Source organism: Solea senegalensis, unplaced genomic scaffold (genome assembly GCF_019176455.1).
Source record: "Solea senegalensis isolate Sse05_10M unplaced genomic scaffold, IFAPA_SoseM_1 scf7180000013836, whole genome shotgun sequence".
Taxonomy (NCBI): domain Eukaryota; kingdom Metazoa; phylum Chordata; class Actinopteri; order Pleuronectiformes; family Soleidae; genus Solea; species Solea senegalensis.
In genome coordinates this window covers 112128-128506 of record NW_025320901.1, presented here as the reverse complement: position 1 = coordinate 128506, position 16379 = coordinate 112128, and the positions used below count along the sequence as shown (strand labels likewise).

At 43.1% G+C, this 16379-nt stretch overlaps 1 protein-coding gene across 3 annotated transcripts in view; it reads right to left on the bottom strand.

Moving 5' to 3' along the window:
* kmt2a (lysine (K)-specific methyltransferase 2A) overlaps positions 1-16379 on the bottom strand; it is a 37959-nt gene that overhangs the window by 4531 nt on the left and 17049 nt on the right. The window contains exons 10-33 of one of the 3 annotated variants that reach the window (XM_044015718.1): positions 14141-14239; positions 13701-13821; positions 13421-13534; positions 12986-13170; positions 12713-12889; positions 12433-12543; positions 11984-12057; positions 9636-9850; positions 9435-9529; positions 9214-9351; positions 8961-9119; positions 8761-8872; positions 8575-8653; positions 8293-8453; positions 8043-8189; positions 5245-7906; positions 2547-5135; positions 2157-2225; positions 1850-2076; positions 1527-1601; positions 1220-1394; positions 749-856; positions 495-575; positions 211-340 (exon numbers count right to left, since the gene is read on the bottom strand). In XM_044015718.1, the coding sequence (XP_043871653.1) occupies positions 211-340; positions 495-575; positions 749-856; positions 1220-1394; positions 1527-1601; positions 1850-2076; positions 2157-2225; positions 2547-5135; positions 5245-7906; positions 8043-8189; positions 8293-8453; positions 8575-8653; positions 8761-8872; positions 8961-9119; positions 9214-9351; positions 9435-9529; positions 9636-9850; positions 11984-12057; positions 12433-12543; positions 12713-12889; positions 12986-13170; positions 13421-13534; positions 13701-13821; positions 14141-14239 (8103 nt within the window). The remainder of the gene's footprint in view (positions 1-210; positions 341-494; positions 576-748; positions 857-1219; positions 1395-1526; positions 1602-1849; positions 2077-2156; positions 2226-2546; positions 5136-5244; positions 7907-8042; positions 8190-8292; positions 8454-8574; positions 8654-8760; positions 8873-8960; positions 9120-9213; positions 9352-9434; positions 9530-9635; positions 9851-11983; positions 12058-12432; positions 12544-12712; positions 12890-12985; positions 13171-13420; positions 13535-13700; positions 13822-14140; positions 14240-16379) is intronic. The other 2 variants (XM_044015720.1, XM_044015719.1) reach the window with 2 other exon arrangements.

Below are 16379 nucleotides of genomic sequence, written 5' to 3'. Positions count from 1 at the left end.
TTCCCAGAAATAATCATCGAAATCCATCCTTTACTTTTTGAGTTACTCTGCTCACAGGCACAAAAACAGACAAAATAAAAGTTGTGATTGAGGCACACATTTTGCATTAACTCCAGGTTGTGATTGTGTGGATATATTAAGAGGAAGTCAACCGTCTTCTTGATTGAGGTATTAACTTTTAAACTCAAACTTCATTCCCCCACACCTCACCTTTCCATCATAATATTTCTCCCGTTTGTCAGTGAGGATAGAACGAATGACATTTCCAGAGTATTCAATCACCATCTCCCCAATGTCAATAGTTTTCTTGCAGAACAGCCCTCGGCCATGAATGGGAGACCTGCAGAGGGATACAATGAATAACAGTATTGTTACTTAAGTCTGAGTATGAAGATCCAGATACAATTCTCTGTCATTCTGTTTTTTTAATAGCTTCATTCATATTAAGTCTAAAAAGTGTACAGCATATAAATAAAAAGAGAGACTGATTTGACCTGTAGACTCCAACAGTTTCCCTGGAAGTGGCTTTGAGCTGTATGAATCTCACAGCGAGCGGTAACTCCACAGAGGCACGCCTATAACAACAGCATGAATGAGCATGTTGATTATCGAGTTTGTCTGCAAACAATACAGTTTTGTATACATATATATATATGTAATATTTTAGAGCTGTCAAGTCCAGTTAAATGTATTTAGTGTAAGAAACCAAAACTAAACAAACATGGATTTTGTGTGTGCCTTGTCTGACCTGGCAGTCCTGAGCTGCCCTTCCTCATCATCGTCTTCATGTGGCCTGTACCGTGGAGGCTGGCGGTGTTTTGAAGCCAAGAAATTGAACATGTCAAATACAGACCTCCTGGAGTGCAGACAGGTGGAAAAGACAGCGGTCAGTAAGTCACACATGGCAGAACAACACCATTATTATGTTAGTCTCTTCACACTAGTACATAAAACGTTTTTTGTGTTGCACCATGCCATTTTAAATGAACACCATATAATTTTTACAACTGCTGCGTATTATGTGTTTTTAGAGCAAGCAGTTGTTGTTTTTTGTGTCTGATTTGTGGGTATAGCATGTTATATCCATGTATGCTAAATGTGTGACTGTGTAAACACCTGAGGTACAGACACAGTACGTCTGATTGCTGCAATAAGCTTTGGTAAAACCACCCATGTCCTCCAAGTATGTTACAAATGTGTAAGTCTCTCCCGCCCGTACCTGTGATGAATTTCTGCGCGGGCTGAGCCATGGGGGTTGATCGGTGGTTCGTCAGTTTCCTCTGGTTTGTGGAAGCGGAAACAGTAACTCCGACAGTGTCTGGAGCCATACAGCTGCTCGAGCAGGAAGACTACGGCCTCATGAACGACTCCCAGCATCCTCAGTCCATTCACACCTGGAATGAGTGAAGACAGACCTCCAAAATGAGTGCTTGCCACTACACCACTATGTGACCTGTCACCAGACTCAAAAAGTACTATTATCATTATTATTATTATTTATATAAAAGGCCATAGTGATAACTCACCTTCAAAAGAAAGCTCTTCAAGCCGTGCATTGGAACGAGCCTCCTGTACCTTGTCAGTCAGGGATTTCCAAGCCTCTGTAGCAGGACAGGCAGTTACAGGACGACAATTAATATTTTTATATTCAGTGTATGATTCAATTCACATAAAAATAAGTAAATAACAAAATAAAGAAACAGATAACAGAAGAATATAGAAAATAACACCTGCAACACTGATGCTAGTTTTGCATTTCTCACAGAGAAAATCCCATTCATTTTGTATCTACAATATAAAAATACATTTTCATAAAGGTTTCAGAGTGCAGAAAGTTATTCTGTCTTACCTTCAATACTCTCACACCGGATGTGGAAGCCATCATCACTGCAGATTTCAAAGATGATGCCCTTCTTGGGTTTGCTGTCCAGGCCAATGTCCCTGCTGTTGCCATCCTGGTCCGGTGGCGAAGCCACAAGAAGAGACCCTGCTCCTCCAACTGCAGAAGGTTTATCTTTTCCTATTATGTTCCCCGGTAGAGCATGACCTTCAGATGTCTTCTTTTTCCCAAGTGCACTGGCAATGATACAAGACAATCATTAGAACTAAATTGCATGATTCATTTGAAAATGTGTGTAATTATTAAGACTCCATACCTCTTGTTGGTTGCCTTATCTGCAGGCTTGCCAGTGTCCATGGGTTCAGGAGAAATTAGCTCTTTGGAACTACGTACAAGAAGATGGGGAATAGGGAATATATTTTAAATTAAGTGCTTGACACATGGTGACATGAAGTATAACTGGATGGTTGTTGCATTGGGTTTAAACTAGTTTATGGGAGAAAATGTTCAACATACTCTGGCTATCTTTTAGTTTTAGGCTAACATCATTGTAGTGCCGAGCTATTACAAAGACAATTTTGTATAAAAATGGTTTGTGTATTCTGTGGAAACATTTAATAATAAATAAACACATGAAACGAATTGAATTGTTTAGTTTGAGAGAGAAAAACACTTTCTACTACGACCCCACTTATGATTGTCTCACCTTGGGTTTGATGCCAGTCGTCCTGCAGGATTAGTGTGATGCTCTTCTGCCTTGAACTTCTTCCCGCTGCTTGTGTCTGAGCACTGCCTGCTCCTCTTGGGTTTCTGTTTACTCTTTTCTGTTCCTGAACCTGCTACCGACACGTCTGTGGTGGAGTTAGGAGGTCTTTGTTCTGATGATTTGGAAATAGGAGTCGTCCTGCTGCTCTGGGAGAGTGCAGAGGTTTGCGTTTGAGTGAAGACACCAATGACATGCCCTTTGGCAGGGCTTAGAGGTGTGCCAGAGGCTAAAGTAACAGTGGTATTTGGACATGAGTCCAGGGCTTTGTTAACAGGTTGAGAATGATGCTGGAAGTGGACATTACTGGCCTCTGTCTCTCCCTGCTGGGTAACAGCCATGCTGATGGTCTGTTGGGAAGGCAGGACGCAGATGCTACTGGCTATAGATGTCTGCACGGAGGAGCTAAGCTGAGACATCAGAGGAGCTCCTGATTGAAGGACCATTGGCTGATCTGATATCCCTAAGCCATGAGGACTTGCCTTGAAAAGAAGGTTGCTAATTGGCCCTGTGATCTCAGTAGAGCTAAGTACAGGGGTGGAGAGTGAAACTGATCCTGGAGCAAGAAGACCAGTGGCACCACTAGGGGGCATAGACACAACGTTTAACACTGACTGACTGGTGTTCAGACCAGAGACTGTGCAAGGCAGGAGATGTGTAGAGGAATCATGACCCAGGATGCCAGGCTGAGCAGAACCAGAAATCCTTTGTGGAAGGAGAGCAGTGGGATCAAAATACATAACCCCACCTGATTTTGGTCTCTTGATAATATTTGGGACCTTGCTCAACTCAACCAGGCCACCAGGTTGTCCAGGGATGCTAGCTGTGATCTGAGAGGAAGACAGGTTGATGAGGGTCATGTTTGGAGGTCCCACTTCCGACGGGGCCAGAGTGGGCTGGCTACGGGAGCGCACCAACTTTTTGCTTTTTCTTGGCTGCAGGCGAGAGATAGGCCTCTTTTTGCCATGAGCAGAGGCCAGTATAGTTGGCGAAGAAGTGAGCGAGGAGGGACTGGACACTATGGCAACACTGGGACCCAACTCATGTACTCGACTAGCCTCCGATACTAGAATTTGAGGTTGGTCATGGGGTTGAGAGGGCAACCCAATGAGGAGCCCTGAGGTGGTGCTGGGGATTCCTGTCTGGAAACCTGTCTGTGTTGTTCCTGCAAAGGTGTGAATGTGAGAGGGGTGAGGCATTGTGCCCAGGACTTTGCCACCAGCAGGAAATATTGTCTGGCCTGCAGATAAACCAGTATTCAACCCTGTGGTAAGTGTCATGGAGCTCAGCACAGCGGAAGAGGTGGTATCCATCACTCCTGTAGCACTAATTTTTTGGGTGACACCATTAGGGACTGTCTGGAGGACATAGAGTGGCTGAAATTGCTGATTGACCACAATGAGCTTCTCAGGACCCGATTTAATGACTGCTGGGCTGGAGACCTGAGTCTGGGATGGCCCTGGTCCGGGGACTGTACTAGGGCTACTCGCAGCTGGTAGGTACTTCTGACCCTGAAGAGGCAAAGATGGAGAACTTGGCAGACCAGAAGTACCAGAACTCCTTGGATCATCCTGGTTTCCTGGAGGATCAACCACCTGGCCAATAGCAGGGCTGGAAATAAACTGTTCAGGAGTCATGTGACCTTCAGTGACAGGTGTGTCTCTGTTTCCCAAAGTTCCATCGTGATGATTCTCCGATGGTGACACACCTGACCCTGCCCTTTTCTTGTTCCCACTCTTTTCTCCGCTGATAGTCTCTGGCTCAGAGTTTAAGCCGAGCATGGTGCGGTCTGAGGTATCAGAGATAAGACCTCCAGCAGTGTGGTTCTGACTGGTGCCGACAGCTGGGCTGCGTGTGGTAAGAACAGAAAGGTCCGAGGGCAGCTCCAGTGGAAGATAAGGCTCCTCTACAGATATGGAGCTGTTCACACTGCTCTCCACTACACCTCCACTCTCAGCACTGGGAAGTGGCTGAGAAAAGTCATCAAACAGAATGTCTTTGCGTCGGTTGACATCCACTCCAACATATCCCTCATCCAACAGCAATTCTGAGGAAGACGGCTCAGACTGCTGACCCAGAGCCTGCATTGACATGGATGGTGTGTTCAAAACAAACTCCATGATGTCTGAAGGCAAGATGTTTCCACAGTCATCACTGTTGTTGTTGTCTGAGTCTGATTTCAGCAGGTCTGTGCCGAGAGACAATTGGGCTTCAAGGGGATCCTGACTCTGACTCTGTGGTTGGGACTTGACTCCAACTCCTAGAGGAAGACAATTTTCTTTCTGGTTTTTTCGTCCTTCTCGGGTGTTGCTACTTACTGCTTCTCCACTGCTGTCAGCATCTTTACTTGAGTCATGAGAGTCAGGTTTCTCAGCATGCCTTTCTCTGCCCCGTCTCTTGGGAGTGCTCTTATGTGCGGTGGAAGAGGAAGTGGCTGTAGTAGTTGTGGTGCTGGTGGTGCAGATGCTGGTATCACTCTCAGAGCCATCATCAACTCCATCAAGTTGCCCAATACGCTGCTTGCCTAATGTCCTGTTATAAATACAAGGAAGATGACAAAGATAGAAAAATTTATAAGAGGTCATAAAACAAAGTTTAGATTTTTGCTGATAATTTTAACAAAACAGTAGTCTATACTTACAAAGCACTTAGTAGGTCCTCTTCAGCTTTTCCTTGAGCTCTCTGATGTTGCTGCTCCTCATCTTTTAGAAAGCGTTGAAGCTGGGAGCCCCTTCCAAGACACTGATCTATCCCTTCAATAGACGGTAAGCCCTCACCAGGGTTTATTACTGTCCGGGTGAAGTTATAGTAGTAAGGGTCTTTACCTCTCGGTTTCATTCCACTCTCTTCATCCTCTCCACTGTCCCCTGATGAGGAAGATGTGCTTATATCATCTGCTCCATCCACTTGCCCCTCAGCTGACTTCTTGCAGCCACCAGTCCTCCTTTTTACCACAGCTCCAGTTCCATCCCCACTACTGTAGAAGGCAAGGTCTTCTTCACCATATGAGCGAACCCCATAGAAAGGAGTGAGGCCAAAAAACATGTTGGATCGTGCACGGGCACTGCGACGAGGGTAACGTCTCTTAGCTGACCCCGACCCGTCACTGTCATCCTCTAAATGTTTATCATCCATAACTCGGTCATGATCGTCATCTGGGCCGTCACCCTCATCTTCGGGGCCTTGAGTGAGGAGGCTGTGGTGGTCTCTGAGCTCACTGCATGGGTGCTCCTTGTGCAGATCAACATCCTCTGTCTGAGTCTGGGTATCGGACTCAGAGCTGTCACTGCTGCTGGCAGAGGGGGAGGAGAAAAGTGCAGAGCCTGCAGAACGACAAGTCCCCTGGACAGGAGTAGTGACAGTGGAGGTAGTGGTTATGGCACAGGGAGAAGAAGAAATACAACTGAAAGTGCTGGTCCCATTAGGATCCGTCTTGATGTCACTCTTTATTGGAGTTACAGTGGAAAGTTTCACTGATCGCCTCTCTCTAGAGGACCGTGACAGCTGGATAGTCCTTTGTTTGGAGTGAGACTGAGAAGATGTCTTGATACCTTTCTCTGGAGCTAAATTAGCCTGCTGCAGCTGCTGTAAGTCCAGAGTGGAGCTATTCTTCTTTTCAGGACAGGAGTAATTGTCACTGCTCTTTGAGGATGTTCTGTCTCCTTCCTGGTTCTCGTGCTTTTCCCCCTGAATCTTCCCATGGACTTTGGTGCTGTTTACCAGCCCTGGGACTTTGCTGTTGCTACTGTTGTGGGTATTGGCATTTGACACATGTGTGTTGCAGCTGGCAGTGGCTTTAGTATTATTGTTAACGAGGGAAATTTTGTTGCTGCTGTTACTGTTTTGGTGAGTCTTTTCCTTGTCACGGTCTTTGGACAACTCTCTGCTGCTTGCAGTCTTAACTTTGGGGTGTTTGTCTTTGGCAGCTGAGGCTGCAGCTGGGGAAACCAGGTGCATGGAGCTTCGCTTGATGACATCATCTTCTACCACTGCCCTTGATGGCCACAGAGGCTTCGTAACTGCTGCTGAAGCTGATGAGTAATCATTAGATTTCCGTGAATTGGACTTTTGAGGAGGGGGCCGTGTGGAGCCAGGTTTTCCAACAACAGGGTCCTTATGGTGTGATGTTGACATTAAATTTCCAGTGCCACTGCTACTCTCCTTCCCTGAGCTGGGCTTGTCCTTAGACTGAATAGCGTTTGAGGTCGGGGATGATCGGTGACGAAGCAACAGACCCAAGTTTGAAGTGACATCCTGGTCTTTGCCTCCATGCTTTCCTGGCCTGTCTGTCTGCTTGTTGCTGCCAAATCGCGGCTGCCCTGTAAGAACAGCAGTTCCAGGAGGAGGGGAGGACTTGCCTGAACCTGCAGGTGCCAGTCTAATGCTCTTATTCTCACCTTCAGCCTGCTTGGAATGACTGGCAGGATTGCTATCTTTCCCTGAGCCAGAGTCTTTGTTTCTCTCTGTACTTCTATAACTAGAATCTCTAGAGGAAGGTCTACCCTTGTCAGAGTCTCTGCTGGATGGTCTGTCTTTACTCATGTCTTTCCCGGTTTCTCTGCTATATTGTCTATGCTTTTCTGAGTCCCTAAATGCTGAATCTCTACCGAGTGTCTTAACTTTGTCCATTTCTTTACAGCTGGAATCTCTAGAGGATGATTTGCTTTTATCTGTCTCCCTAATGCCCGACTCTCTGCTTGCCTGTCTCCCCTTCTCAAAGTCTCTGTTTATGAGCCTCCCTTTTTCTGAGTCTCTTAAGGGATCTCTACTGTGAGGTCTTCCCCTCTCTGATTCTTTCAGACCTGAGTCTTTACTCAAAACTCTCCTCTTTTCAGGTTCTTTGGCTGGTTGAACAGCCTTGTCGGAGTCTTTTTGTCCAAGCTCTCTGGATGATCTGTTCCTCTCAGAATCCTTAGGAACTTGGTCTCTACTCGAGAGTCTCCCCTTGTCAGGATCTCTAGCCCCATGGTCTCTGAGTGGTTGCTGCCTGTTTCTGTCTGAGGAGAACAGTCTACCTCTTTCATCATCTCTCAGGACTGGACTCTTTGCTAAGTCTTTGTTAGGGTGTTTGGACTTTTCAGGATCTCTGGCAGGAGAAGGGATGAGGGGAGGGGGTGAAGTAAGTGGTCGTGACAAAATCTGGGGAGTTGGGGAGGTCACCCCTCTCTGTCTGTTTGGCTGGAGTGGAGGAGGAGAGAATGGAGGGGAGCTGTGGTGATGTGGGTCAACATTCCGCAGGCTTGGGTTAACCAGGGAGTCTCCTACTGTCACAGTCTCATGGCTTTGAGACTGAGAGGTACCTCCTGCAAAATAACAGTGGAAAGCAGAAACCATTGACAATTCAAATACATTTAAATTTAAATAATTAAAATGTTATCTTTATGACAAAATTCTTAAAAAAAATAAATGGTATTGAATAAAAACAAAACAACTTTTTACCTGGGGAGGGCATAGGTCTGGGGCCTAATAAGCGCTGACAAGGTGGGTAGCTGGGATGACGGTTCCTGGTGTAAACCCTGAGCTTCGAGTTGTTGGAGGGTGAAAGTGTTTCAGAACGCCTTGGAGATTCAAATGGATCAGGAAAGTCTAAATAGGAAATAAAAAAAGAGACAAAAAAGCAGTTAAGTTTAACATGTTGGAGTCACAAACATGGTGCACACTGAAAACTGAACTACAGTTTGTAGGTTACCTGCTATGGGAGGTGGACTGTGTGCTATTGTACGATTCTCCTCTGAAGCGATCAGGTTCTTTAGGTCCAACTCTGCCACTGTAGGGTGGCAAACTAGGATCCTACAGGTATACACACAGCGCTTTCGAGCATCTAAAGTGCTCCAGTACACCCTTGAACACCTGAAGAGAAAAAAATTGCAGTCTTTATTCATTTGTCAATTTGGATTTCCTTAACAGCTACATGTACTGTGAGAGAACATAATGATGGCATTTAAAACATAAATGAAAGGGGGGCTCTTACTGGTATCCAACAGGGAAGAGTTTGCGTTTGCAGTCAGAGAGTTCAGTCAGTGTCCCCAAACAATCAATGGTCATGGAGCCTGAAATAATGAAGTTTAAACAAGCATTTAAGAGTCATTCGAGTAAGACAAGGAGTGGTGTAACTGACAAACACTTATGAATCAACATTTATCAGCTGTTGGCCTACCTATCATCATGTGGACATTCTCAGGCTCCAGTCCTGTAAGCCACTTCCTCCTGAGACGAATTCCCTCCAAGTCCACCAGGATCCTGCGGGTCACCTCAAACCCAGACACCACCTGGAAGGAAAATACACAGAGCAAAGGTAAAGGTTACTTCCCCTAACTGAAGCTTGTAATTAAAGAGTAAATTGTTTGATTTCCTTACTTCTCCTTTGATGAGCTCCCTGTGCTTTGGACAATAGACTTTCTTGTCCTCCAGGAAGACGCAGTGGCACTGGCGGGCGCACATGAAGTGGTAGTTACTGGTGCAGGACGTGAGGCAGCAGCTAACGGTCGCCCCTGGCTTTTGACACTTCTCACAGTGCTGTGCAGAGAGTATGATGGGTTGTAAAATGTATCCAATAAATATGCATTAAAACAGACTAGGAGTTTCTAACGGACAAAGTGACCAGTCTTACCAGCTGTTTTCCCCTGAGAACAGCCATATGAACATTTTTCAATGCTCCATCATCATCCTCAAACACCTCAGCAGACCATAGGGCACAGTTCACATGGGTCCACTCGTTTTGGCCGATGTACAACAGCCTTCCACCCTCCTAAAAACAAACAGAAATACTGGAAGTGACATGGATTTCACCTTGCATTTGTTTAAGTGAGCCCAAACAGATTTCTGACTCACATTTGTATTCTCGTCTCCATACTTCAGACATAGAACACATTGCCTGTTATCAGTAACGCCTGGCGGAGGAGGCAGCTCTGGGCTGTCTTCGCGGTCTGAAGAGGAGACCTCAGGTTTAGAAGTATAAAATAACAGAAACAGAAGCAGTGCAAGAAACAGTTGACATGCAAGTACTTGAGCACACATATTTTTTTGTCTTACCAGGTAGGAGTGGGGGTGGCGGGGGTAGAGAGTGCGGTAGTGGAGGAGGTGAGGCTGGAGAATCGGGTTCACCGGGGGTCTTGGGTCGGGGAGCTGGTATGATCTTTTTCATGAGGTGGGGGAGCTCAGCGCGGGAAAGCTCCTGTCTCTCCTGCCACTGGGCATAGTTGTGATCCAAGGATGGAGGCAGGACAGCATTCGGGAGAAGCCCACTGCTGGGAAGGCGGGTGATGCAACACAGACAGGCACATTCTGTTAGTACCATCGTTGATGAAATGTGAAGCTGTGGTGGTTTCATTGGCAGAGCCCTGCTATAAACAACAGAACTCCAAACTTCCAAATAACCACAGAAGCCATTTTCTGAATTTACGACCTCAGTGACACCGACAGACATGAAAGACTCCCAGAACATAATTCAGACTAACGTATTTGTGGCAGGGGCCATTTTTATAATGAACAATCATTACCTGTCAGAATCAGGTTAAAAGAAAGAATTATGCACTCAAACCACTGGTTAAAAAGTCACTTAGTCTACTTTCATGATTCTTGGTTTTTTAGTAACTTTTTGCATTTATGTAGGAGCAAATCAAAGACTGTCAGTGTATGTTATTTTAGGTTCTTAATAAATGTGTGAGGGTCTTTAATCCATCACTTCTATCATACAAATTTAAACAATGGTAGCATTTTTATTTGTTTAACCACGATGTAACATTTGTCCTACTAGAACATTAGTTGACACCAGCAATAAACAATCACATTAAAGGAGCTTTTCTTCATTATGTTTTGAGTTTTTAATCTCGCTTTTGAGTTTGTATTCACACAAGGCTGGGTAACTGATGTGATGTCAAGTCTAATACTTAAGAAGCCAAGAGAGGCATCTAAGCAGGCATTCATCTAGTGATGACCACACAATCCACTGGAGGGATCGTTGGTTTTCTGGACGGAAGCACTGATGCATCACGCAAAAGAGAAAACTGACAAGTGAACCACAATTAGACCACAAGAATGTATCAATGAGCCTTCCAGTGAAATGTGACACTATTATGGTTTGCTTCCTTCGTTGCCTCAAGGCGAGGAAGAATAAACGGTCCAGAAAAGCAGACAGTTAAATCTGAGTGAATTAGTTGAGTGAGGAAGTGTGCCGTGATTGAGTGTCTGTAAAACTATACTATTCATTTACAAAGTGAAAGGTCCACACTACCATTAACTGGTGAGCTATGAGTCATTCTGTCTAATAATGCCAAATGCCAACACTGCTATCTCTGTGATCAATTATTCAATATGACCATTTTATCATTAATCACTGATGTCAAGAACAATAAAACACTATGTATTGTCATTTATATAACAGCAACTATGGAGGGATTTGATTGATCGGTTACCATGTAGACAGATGATGAAGTTTGTTGAACTTGAACTTTTTACCATTTCTAATAATCACATTAATTATTGTTATTGTGGATGTGTGGGCTTCCAGTCATCCATTAACCACTTTTATTTACCACTAATCTGCTCAGTGGGTTCATTAAATCAGAGATTGTGTAATCAGTGTCACTGTCGCTGTTCTGGGTTAAGGTAGAGTGGGTTAAAAAACCACTTCACTCATCTCTTAAGTAATCTGAGGAGGTTTTTTTATTTCTATTGTTATGGCAGGAAACATTTTTCAGTAGTGATTCACAAAATTTAACAGAATGTAACTTGCAAAAAAAGATGATGTGATGGCTCTAGTTTCTTAGGGGTTGCTGGTAAAGTCAGCCCACACATTTTGTAAATATTACTTCACTGCTTTCTGGTTGCCTCCTATACACAGATGATGGTGCAGCCTCTCTCAGAGAAACCACATCTTTCTCCTCTTTTCAATAATTACAGACCTACAGTTTTTCAAATGTCAGTTCTTCTCTGAAGGTTTTTGGACAAGCTCACATTACAGGAGTATTAAAGACAACATTTCGTCAGTGTAATTACAAACATGACTTGCACTTTAGAAAGCAACAGCACATCACAAACTTTGCATTTCTATCAAGGCTGAGAACAGTGGCTGCTAGGATGTATTGCTTAAATATTGACTTACAGACTGTTCTTATTAGTGTGAGCTTCTGCTTACTTTCACGTCAAGAACTGTTGCCTGATCTGACAGCTTTAAAATTACATCAAAATGTCAAACAGACTGCTACATGAAACAGAAAGAAACAAGTCATAACTCTGTAAAAGTAATCGAGAACCAACTGGTAACATATGATGGCTTACGTAACTCTAATGAGTTACTCAGAACAGTTGGATGCTGCCCACTGAACAATTGTGTAATCAGTACAATCTTTTGCATTGACTATGGTGTGACAGACACTCACTTGGCAGATACTTTTTGCCTTTCCCAGAACCTGGACTCTTTTACTTTGAACCATGGGAAGATTCGGTCCATTTGCTGAAAAAGAAAACATGCAATGAGGTTTGCACGTTAGCCTGCTAAAGTACTCGCACAGTCCTACATTGGAGTCAAGAATGTGGTGAGTCATACTGTGGCTCTATAAAGAAGTTCTAGCTTAATTATGGCATACCTTGCCTGAGATGTTTAACCTGTTCCTGTGTGTGAGTGTCAAAAAACAATATGGCATGTTATAACTTCATAAAAACAAACTTAACAGCATAGTGTGACACAAAAATGTGTTAACCAAGTGTTATTTTAGAATTGCAAGAACATGTGTGAAATGATCAGGAATGTTAGGTTATGCTTTTAGGTGCTGAGGTGAGGGGATTGATATGAAAATCCATCAATCCAGCATTGATTTTACATTCTTACCCGAATAAAGAAAGACTTGACCATGCTGTTAGCTTTCCTGCTCTCAGGCTGGCCACCGTCACTGTTGATAGCCGTCTGAATGATTCGCACGATGTCATCACTAAACTCCAGCTTGGAGAGAAATGGCGAAGAGACACAAGTATCATAAACAAAGTGCTTTGCAAGATGGATACAATTTCAACCATTTTAGCCCTGCCTGAAACATTAACACACTTTATCATAGGGTTTTTAAAGACAGCAAAAGATAAAGAAAAACTAGAAAAAAAATTAAGATATTAACCAATGAATTGTAGCGGCATTGGTCCATCTTTTTTTTAACAGACTCCAGGTCTGGAGGAGAGTCACTGGGTGGTGTGGGGGTGACCTCTGTGAGCACTGGAGGATCTGGACCCTCTGGAGAGCGACGAGATGGTAGACTCTCCTCTGTCTCTGGATTTAGCTCCGGAGGCTTCACCGCCTGCCACAACACCAAATATTACAAACTGGGTAATATCACAATACTGATGTCGACTAATTATTCTAAATTCGCAGAAGAGGCAAGTGTTTATCTAACCTGTCTGTAGCGCAAGAGGTGCGTGGATGTATGCGAATTGAGCAGTGCAGTAAGGATGTGGCGAACGCAGCCCTGAAGCTCCCTCTCCAACGTCGTTCTCCACTCAGCCGGATGATGGTCGGTACATTTGGTACAAGTGTAGGTAACACTCTCTGGCAGATTTGACAGTAGCTCATACATTTCATCTGGAGGACAATAAAAGATGACAGGTCATTACTGTGCCCATTATGAGGTTTATCGTCTTACAGCATCTCATCAACATGACAGCACTCCTAAGGCAGCCAGTCAGTCTGCTTCACTGATACAGACAGCTGACAAGATAAATTGATTTAAAAGCAACAACTGCTGAAAATGATTAAATACAGAGCTCTACTACATTAACTTAAACTTCATACTTAATATTAATCTTTTACTTGCTTTGTGTGGCCTACTAACCTGTCAAATTTTCACACTTGGCATGAACCCAATGTTTGCAACGAACACACTCCATCATCTTGCTGTCATAGTCATCATCATCATAGCACTTATCACACAGTGGGCAGAAATTCCCTGATGAAGAAAATGGTAGCAGGTAAAATCAGATAAAACCAATTTGTACAGTATAAAATAGGATATATAAAGCTTGGATTCAAATGTCGGTTACTTAATCAAAATATAAAAACAGACTCTCAAAAACTTGTCTTGCATCTATGTTTATTGATGATTATGCACTCACCTTTAGCAAAGAGTTTGGCACAGTCATGACACATGGAGAAGTCATGTGACCACTGGGCATCCCAGGACTTTCCAGGTTTAGTGGCCCCACAGCTCTTACAGCGCACACATTTGAAGCAAACCTGAAAACAAAGAACACGTAAGAGAGGCGGTGACTACAAGGCAAAATTTCACAAGCGGCGGTTTAAAGAGTAGAGATGGTGTAAAGGTCACACTATGAGAGGAGTAAAATACTTTGATAGACACTGCCTGTGAGAGGGTTACATGGTTGCAAGTCACACAGATGTAAGAAACAAGAAAATGTGTGAACAAAAGGTGAGGATAGAGCAAAATGTGTGAGCATCACACTTTGTGTTTGGTTGGGAAGTGGTGCAATTGAGATAATTAGAAAAAGTTGAAAAGCTAGAGGATGTCTGAAGGAGGAACAGTGAACATTCATACCCAGACTCTCTTTTTCTTGGCGGGTCTGGTGGGATGGTTGGGACCCAGGCACTCCGGGTGATAACTGTTTCGGCACTTATTGCACTCCAGCAGCTGCTGCTACAGTGACAGAAACCAAATGTGAAATGAGATAATTTAAAAGATAAAAGAGGCCATATTAAATATTTCATGACCAACAATCAACGTGGTTATATTCACTGGGTTTTGATGTGTAATGGTATTCACTAAGTTTGTTGCATTTCATAAGATACATTCATTCAACAACACTTTTGTATCCATCTATAAATTCCACGTCTGTCTGTTCCAAGTTTGAGTTTGCTTGGGTGCGTAACGCAAAAGATATATTTAAATATATCGGTAAAAGATATATGAGTCAAGGCGCCGTCAAGCTGAGGCAGACAACGAACGCAGTGGCCCCAACCACAGATTGCTCACCCCACTCCCCTCCGGGAGGCGTTACGGTTCTCTCTACACCCGAACCATCAGGTTCAGAGGAAGCTTCTTTCCTGCAGCTGTCACCCTACTGAACTGTAGCTCTGCATCCTGGTGACAACCAACCAACTATTATGCAACCATGTAGTTCAATTTTCCATATGTATGCCATTATGTCAGTATCAGTATTTGATTTCTACCATAATACACAAATAAAAATGTCACTGAACTTTTGCTGTGTAATAGTAACAATGAGCATTCAAACACACCAGACCACAAAACACACACAAAAACAGATTTTGCACAGGCAATGCACCAGTATATTATAATTAGAGCTGAAACAATTAATCGATGAATTGGTTATTGATCGATTACTAAATTAATTTACAACTATTTTGATATTTTGATTTGAGGCTTTTTTCATGATTAAAACAAGACTTCCGATGGTTTAAGCTACTTAAATGTGAATATTTTCTTCATTTCTTTGCTCTGGATAACAAAGACATCATTAAAAGTTAATCATTTTTGGTTTGTGGACAAAACAAGACATTTGAGAACATCATCATTTCCAGGTGTTATGGTTTTCTGATATTTTATGGACCAAACGATTAATCAATTATGAAAATAATCGTTAGTTGCAGCTCTAATTATAATATGGGGTGCATAGATGAATGGACATTATAATCAGATTCCAAAGCAGCTACAGTGTTGGCTGTATAGAGCTGAGTTTGTAGAGAGACACTTAAGGTGATAGGGATTTTCTTTTTCCTGTGGCTTTGAGTCAACACACTTAGCTGATGTAAATGCTTTGCAACATTCAAATAATGTGCTGCAGTATCTTTTCCCCATTCTCGATTGTGAGCGTTCTGCCATTTAAAAAGTAGAAACAGTGATGTGTCCTAAATGAGATACCAGCGTTTTCCTCACCACTGTCGTTTTGTTACAAACAACCACAAAAACAAGCAGGAGAATTCTGAAATACAAACTACTGATTTTTCACAGACAGCCTCAGTCCGTACTGAATTTGAAACGGCAAGCAGAAAATTTGTGAACGTGCTGTCTTAAACATGTTGGTATTGTGTTGAAACAGGTGAGTGGCACTCAGTAGTCATACCACACAGCTGTGACGCACAGTAACCCAGCAATGGGTTTTTGTTTATTATTTGGTACGAGGCAGAGGTGTGGAGTGTTGCGTACTGAAAATCTATTCTTTTAATTAAGATTTGACAATAAATAAGTGTTTATATTCTTACCTACAAAGCAAAATGTGGTTAACCTTCTTGACAAATCTCACTTCACTTTCATTTCAGACTGAGTCAATGATATGTCTAATCAAGCTGCCGCATTCTTTCAGTCTGTGCATGATTTCACGACATGTCCTTCAGAATATCTGATTAAAAACAAAATCTGTAAATGGTGGGTTATTAGGCTGATGCTTGTGTATGGTCTTTCTCAACAAAAAAACCTTGATATGAACCAAACCTTGGATTTTGTGAACCATTCCACCAAGCCACACTCTGTTGAGAAGTCAGAGTGCCAAAGACCTGCTGCTGTTCAGTTGGTCACAGTTAAAACCCAATAAAAGAAAAAAAATGCTTAACGCTCTTTGGACAGGGATTTGTTTCAAAGAAAGAGCTACAACAAATCAATTTCCTTCGGAGTCACATATTGTGGCTTGGACTTTAAATAACCAATCGACTGCATACAACAAATCAACATGTTCATCCGAAAAAAATATCCAACAGTCATTTGATTGTGTTGTGCAGAGGAAGTATGTTAATATATGATTCTGAAAAAAACAAGCATG